Source organism: Anastrepha ludens, chromosome 6 (genome assembly GCF_028408465.1).
Source record: "Anastrepha ludens isolate Willacy chromosome 6, idAnaLude1.1, whole genome shotgun sequence".
Taxonomy (NCBI): domain Eukaryota; kingdom Metazoa; phylum Arthropoda; class Insecta; order Diptera; family Tephritidae; genus Anastrepha; species Anastrepha ludens.
Window position 1 is genome coordinate 913,961 of NC_071502.1, and position 7,462 is coordinate 921,422.

Sequence of the window (7,462 nt, forward strand, 5' to 3'; positions counted from 1 at the left end):
TTATTTTATTGTTTTTCAAAATATTCTTCATGATAATATTCAAAGCAATTTGCCCAGTCACGTTTTCTGGACGCTTTTTTTTATTGGGAATACTACGCAAACACACCTTTTTTACCATAAAAAGATCAAGTAAAATCCTATTGATACTAGTCATACTAATACCCAAGGATGCTTCAATCTCACGGTAGGTGACATGATGAACTTGCTCAATCATTTGGCGCAGAAGATCGCTGTTTTCTGGCACAACAACTGATTTTGGACGACCCTCCCGGAATTCGTCAGCGAGCGAATTGCACCATGAGAAAACTGATTGTACCAGTTTTTCGCGGTGCTTGCTAGCCGTATAATGATTTTAGCACATTGATGCATTCTTGTCTTGGTAATCCTTGTCGAGAATTGTGAAAACAAAAATCGCACGAAAATGCTCACGTTTTAATTACATATTTTTGCCGAAATGAATTTTTAAAGGCACTGTACAGAACATTTTCATGGCTTAGACATCAAATCGTTCTGCCTTTATGGTAAAATGTGTTGTTGTTGTAGCCGCATAATTATTCCCTGTGCATATACGAGGATATACGGATATAAATCCGGGTTGTTCCGGTTACGTAGAGCCGACTGTCGTGGGAACGTGGCTTAGACATCAAATAGTTCTGTGTTTATGGTAAAATGTGTCTAACATTGGAATGTTAGAATCTTCAGATGGCGCCTTACAATACTAGAAGTACCCAAGGCCAGAAATATATTTAGCAACCCTCGTAGCGAGTAAAAGAAATGGGAACCACAGAACATAGAAATATACTTTTGCTTCTACGACGGTCGGATTAATGACGGTGCTTCCAGGAGCTATGAATTGGAAAATATGTTACGCTGAAACGATTATTTCTGTGTTTTCTAAATAATTTATTCTAAATGTGAACATATTGTATTTGTAATCTATAAAAACATATTATTGGTTGTCTATTATACATTTGTGTGGATGCCAATGCAGCAAGATCAAACGCTACAAGAAGAACATCGCCAGCAAACACTTTATCAATCGACGAAATCGTTTGAAAATTTCGAATTGCCCTCGTTGACGCCTATAAGTGTGGAAAACTCGGAAGGTAGCACTAAAAGTGTTTCCGAGGCTGCACCAAATGATGTATCTATGTTCACCACACAGAGGCTGCCAACTTCAGATACAACAACCACCCATAGCGTACAGAGTGAAAAAGATGTCACACCCTCTGAGCCATCGTCAACATCAACTTTCATGACTTCGTCAGTGAACAAAGATGTTAAAAAGGTGAAAACTCAGCTAAAGCTTTTGATGAAGGCTGTAAAACTGTACACAAAATTACAAACCTTGAAGAGGTTCCAGGCACCAAATAGTGCAATAAATTAAGAGCCAAAGTCGTGATAAATGCACATTTTATGTTGGAAATGCAAATCCGAAATTGTTGAATGCATGTGCGCATACTTTTTGCATAGTTTGTGATTAGTACCTCAATTCCCGGCTCCCTTGCAGTCCTGCCCAGTCCGAACACCCAACCACTAATTGCTCATGCATGTCCATACAAAAACATAGCAGTTCAGCGCCCACTATTTAACGAACACTTAAGTAGCGCTGGAGGCGTTAAAATCACGTTAATTGGCATCCAAGCGAATTCCAATGAGCTACCACAAACTTTCCTGACGATTGCTTTTTTAAGATGTATCACAACATTGAACCACTAATTACATACATATCACTGTTGCACATTTACACCTCATAGTCGTTAATTGCGTTGCTGTTGTGTAGCTGGCTACGCATATTATTTTATGCTGTCTATGTATGTATGTCTAACTGTCTTCTTTGTACTTTAGCCATCTAAAAATACTGGAATATTGAATACTAACAATTTCGCATATTATCCATGAATACATTTAATTTTAGTACCGTTACTTTTGCTATTGTTTTGGTAGTATGGAAAGTGGAATTGAGGTTAAAATAATAGCATCGAATAGGTTGATGCCTTAGTGCGCAATACAGGATTAGGGTATAAAGTTCTATTAACAAGAGTTTATGAAATATTAAAGCAAATGATTAAGTTATTCTAAGCTTGGCGTTTCAAAACTGAGATAAACAAAGGCTCTCTTAAACGGCTATTATTTTTCCCATTACTGTACACTCTACATAAGCATGTTTATTGGAAATATCGTAGTGCAAATATTTGTTCTCTTATGTATATCAAGCATGTTAATTTTAGAAAAAATGAGTTTTTGAATGAGTTTTGTGAGTTGATTTTATTTATTTGTTTTGCAACCATCAACCAATCAACGCATTGAAATCAGGATGATAATGAGACGAGCACGATGACTACTGGGCAAGACTCCAGTCAGACGGTAAGCTCGTTATATCACAACTCTTCAACTATATAAACATAGAACTACATAATTTTTTTATTTCTTTAACTAAATAATTTTTAGGCGTCCACTACACCTGCTGCTTCCTCTCCCACCACTTTGCTAACTTCGCCAACAATCTCACCTGTAACAGTAAGCAGTGACACCGTTTCTCCCGCAGTCAGCTCCACCGATTATGCAGAACCTAAAATGGAAAATTCGCCGCCGATGATTCGCACTCGCTTGCAGAAGTTCGGTGTGACATCAGGCAAAGCGTTTTCATATTCAGTGCCACAGGACACCTTCTACGATACAGAGGATTTAACAAATCTACGCTTAGATTTGACGGACAAGGATGGACGAGAATTGAAGGCGTCGTCGTGGCTACAGTTTAATCCCGAAACGCATGTGCTTTATGGACTGTAAGTGTATTTGTGTAGTAAATATACAGATTTTTCGCTAGATTATAACAAAATTGCTTACTGGCTTGTAGACCATTGGACGACTCTGTATCCAAATGGCAATATAGGCTATCCGCAACGGATTCTGGCAACGATTCGGTCACGGAGACACTTGAGATCTCTGTCCAGCAGCATCGCGGTGTGCGCACTGTCAACCACGAGATAAGCATTACTGTGAAGATGAATGAGAAAAATATGCACAACATTGATTGGCAGCTAAAATTAATGCGCGGTTAGTAATGTGGAAAATTTTGATTTATTTGGGAAAATATGTTCAATTTACTATTTGGTTTTAGACGTGGCCTCAACATTGGGCGATGAAAACACTAACTGGATTGTTGTGCGGGAGATTCGTCCAATGCCGCAGGATCCGAATACGGCCACTTTTGTGTATTTTAACGAAACTTTCCCGACCAGCGAGTGCCCAGAAACAGAACTCAATAAGCTGGTGAAGCGCTTAGATGCTAGTCGTCTAAGTGATTTGGTTTATCCCACACTGAGTGTCAAGTCCATAACTGGACAGCTGATTGGTGCTTGCCAAAAGTCTCATATTATTAAGCCGAAACCCACGACTCATATAGCGACAAATGTACCGCCACTGCCCCGAAATCAAGTGGATCGAGTAAATGCTACTGTTGGCCATTTACTTGTTTTCAAAGTTCCGAGCGATACATTCTACGACCCGAACGATAATGAGCATCTGACGTTGACACTGAAAACAAAGGATCACAAGGAACTAAGTCCGCGACATTGGTTGCAGTTCGATTCGAAGAATCAAGAGTTCTATGGCATACCAAGAAGTGGTGATGCTGGTTCAGAGGAATACTTGTTGGTCGCCCAAGATGCTGGTGGGCTAAGCGCAACGGATGCGCTAGTCGTGGTAGTAAACCATGCACCCAAAAGAGAATTCAGCATCTACTTCAAAGCGTACCTGGCCATCCGGCATGAGCAGTTCAATGCTGATCTTCAGCGGAAATTTGTGGAGCGCATTTCTCAGTTGTTTGGTGATTCAACTACACAATATGTCCAAATACGATCGGTGACACCACACCTTGACTCAGATAGCACCATTGTTAGCTTCTACAACACGAGTTTGTACAAATCCCACAATCGTTGCCCTGAGGAGGAAATTGAAGCAGTTCGCAGTGTATATTTGGTCAAGGATCACATGGTTCGTGATCATGTCAAGAAGGTTCTTGGACCCGAATTAAATCTCACCAATATGCAAGCGTTACCATTAGGCTTATGTCACCGTGAGTTCCTAAATAAATAAACCAATTGCTTATGAAATTTTAAAATTATTTTACATTGTTACCTTTAGCTCAAACTGACGATATACATCGCGGCCATGTACCTATGAAGCCCGATCAGCCAACTCTGAAATCCAGCTTCAGTGAAGAGTATATGTACACGATCATACTTCCGGCTGTGATTATAATTAGTATGATTATAATCGCTTTGCTTATTGCGTGTTGTCTGCATCGCCGCCGTCGTAAGAGTGGCAAAATGGAGCTGGGTAAGTATATTCTTGTATTGAAATCTTAGTAGTTTGAGGCTGTAATAGTTTTGCTCCGCAATTTTTAATATTAAAATAGTAAGTTAAGTTGAGTTTTAAAGAAACTTTTTACGAATTTTTTTTTATTAAATTTACTGTCGGGTGCTCTTTTATTATAAAGGGTTTCTTTTTTAAAGTCGCGCCTAAATATTGTTTTCAAATAAAATAGAAAAAATTAAATAGTAAAAAATTTAGATTTTCACAGTTTCGTTACTTTTATTTAAAATACGGCTCCTAATATTGTAATTATGTGTGAAAAACTAAATCATTTGAAGGTCCACCAAGAGCATAATATAATATAATTCTGCAGCATATTGAGACATATGAAATGAATGTTTAATATTTTTGTTCCTAGGAGATGAGGAGGAGCGCAGATCCTTCCGTAAGAAAAATATTCCTGTTATTTTCCAAGATGAGTTGGACGAAAAACCTGAAATTGGCAACAAGAGCCCAATCATACTTAAGGACGAGAAGCCACCATTGTTGCCACCATCCTACAACACCTCCAATATGAATGGTATGCATGCATTTCTTTGTATCTATCCCTGCGTATTATCTTGTTTTTCTTATCTTGCATTGATTTCAGGCGATAACGATGTAGATGAATATGTGCCACCGCCAGCTGTTGTAGTCGGAGGTCGCGAAGCGCGAGGGAAATCACCAGCTACGCCATCCTACCGGAAACCACCACCATATGTTTCGCCATAAAAATGTTAAATAAGTGTCAAACCTTAACGGAGAGGAAAAGCATAAGTCAATGCCTGAGAAGTTTAATTTTACTGCTGCAGCTAAACTTGAAATACTTGGAAACTTTACTACTTAATTCACTACTTATACATTTTTAAGTTACATAATGTTGCGTATGATCAAACGTACGTGAATAACATTTAATACTTAAATAGCATAAGAGATAAAGCGAATCGACGAAAAATAAGTAATAGGAGCAAGCAAATATTGCTGAAAGAAAATTTGTATGCATATCGTGCAAGATATCGAACATACAGATCGAATAATCATCTCACGCTGTTGAAACTTATGAACAAAATCATTGTAATTATTAAGCTGTCAACTTGAAAGATTATTTTTGAACAAAAAAGAGCCAAGAAAATGCGAAATATTTTCAAATATTTATCGGAATATATAAACAAAAGATAAAAACTTAAATTAAATTTGAAGCATGAAAAAACTCACTGCTGCTAGATATTTTAAATTTGGCTTTAAAATGACTAAAAAGTAACTATTCGACGTTTGCGCTTGCCTGAAAACAGAGTGAGGAAAATACTAAGATTTAGTTGCTTAATGTTAGAAATTCTGCTTATTTATTATTACTTTTTATATAATTGATAAGCTAATGAGAAAATTAAGATGTTGAAGGTTGTTTTGCTTAATGAATAACAATCGCATTAAGTGTAAACCATTCGCATGGCCTTAGGCGAATGCACAAAACTCGCAAAAATTGCTTTCGACTGACAGAAAATCATTAAATTGTGCTCAATACCATTTATTTTCCATAATAATCTTCCTCCTCCTTTGTTTGAATATTTGCTTGAAGCGCTTTCGTTTTAGTGAGATAAGCTGAAACCAACAACCTAGGGTTCAAATTTAGATATCGGAATATGAAAATGATCGTTGAGAAACGATATTGTATTGTAATCAAAATGAGAACGTGTCACAATCATAATCACCTAAGCTTTTAATTGTACAACAGAAATGTTACAAACGGAAGGAAATCTCGTAGGATAATCAATCCTACACATTAAAAAGCAATGTAAATCATGTAATACATATGGCTGAAGGTATTTCCGTGTATATATTCATGCAAACAGAGTTTGTCCCGCGGGCGGTTGCACATACATACGCCCATCAGATGGACTCAACAACACAGAAGCTAAACTTGTAACTCGTTTTCTATATTTTTGTAAATTTAAAAACTCAAATGCCATTTTGTGAGTTATATATCGATAGATTCTGCACATTTGTAATTAATGAAGCAATAAACAATTCTTTGCAAGCGTAGAAAAAAGCATGGATGCACCATATTCAGCTACTTAAAGTAGTGTCATTTTATTTGTTTACATATATAGTTTTTTATACACCTGTATTACTTTTATTACGAACTATACAACCCCATAGGCATTGATGTCTGTATGTAGCTAGACGTATTATATGTATATTGTTTCAATTTCCATTCATTTACTCAAAACACACTTGAAAATATATTTATTTTATAGAATTTGCTGTCACAAGTGTTACTTTGTTCTTTTAGAAGACATACACATTTTTCGCATATCTAATTGAATATTTGTACAAACTCCATGAAATTTGAATAATGTACTGCCCAAATGATTTATACACACAACCTAAGTTTGTAGTCTGCTGTTAAAATTTGAAATTTAATTATTATGTACGCAATTATTTTATTTATATTATCACATAATAATAATTTTTACATTTGTACACATAAATTATTAGTAAACAAAATGTCTATAACTTTAAGTTGAACACGAAACGATTGATTTTTGGTGTTTATGCCTAGTTTTAAAATAACATCTCGAAAATAGTCCGTCAAAGGGTCGCATGAAGTAAAAGTATAAATAATAAATACCAAAGATGACAGAAGTTGTACTTTTATTTCGCAAAACTATTCACAGGACCTCTTAATGACAAGTTATGCGGGTGGCCTACTGGTTGCCGCAATTCATAGGGTAAGGTTCTGTTTCAAATAAAAATGTAAATAATAAAAATTTAATTAAAACATTAACACTTTTCATTTGATACTAAAAATATGTTTTAAATACACACACAAAAATCTCTTTCAACCAAATCGGTAATTCGGCGAATTTATATCTAACTTTCTTATCTAAATAATTTATGCTTACATATGTCAGTTATGTCTCTACGCGGCCTTTAGCTTTTGCTGTAATGCCATCACTCGCTTGAAAATTTCTTTAAATAGCACAAATACGGTTGCTCCTTTGTTTAGTGAAAGGGGAAGTAGAAACGGCCGCCGTGGTTGTTGTTGTTGTGGCAGCATAAACATTCGCCATACTTACATACGGGGAATGCTGCTGGAGTGACA

General features: G+C 36.4%; 1 protein-coding gene across 7 annotated transcripts in view; it reads left to right on the forward strand.

Annotated features, from left to right (window-relative positions):
* The window catches only part of LOC128868419 (dystroglycan 1), a 66,182-nt gene extending 59,760 nt beyond the window's left edge, over positions 1-6,422 (forward strand). For 5 of the 7 annotated variants that reach the window (XM_054110488.1, XM_054110489.1, XM_054110493.1 and 2 more), the window contains 8 exons: positions 992-1,288; positions 2,317-2,367; positions 2,452-2,789; positions 2,861-3,060; positions 3,125-4,081; positions 4,150-4,344; positions 4,739-4,900; positions 4,970-6,422. In XM_054110488.1, the coding sequence (XP_053966463.1) occupies positions 992-1,288; positions 2,317-2,367; positions 2,452-2,789; positions 2,861-3,060; positions 3,125-4,081; positions 4,150-4,344; positions 4,739-4,900; positions 4,970-5,091 (2,322 nt within the window). In that variant the 3' untranslated portion in view covers positions 5,092-6,422. The remainder of the gene's footprint in view (positions 1-991; positions 1,289-2,316; positions 2,368-2,451; positions 2,790-2,860; positions 3,061-3,124; positions 4,082-4,149; positions 4,345-4,738; positions 4,901-4,969) is intronic. The other 2 variants (XM_054110492.1, XM_054110494.1) reach the window with 1 other exon arrangement.
* The last annotated feature ends 1,040 nt before the right edge of the window (positions 6,423-7,462 follow it).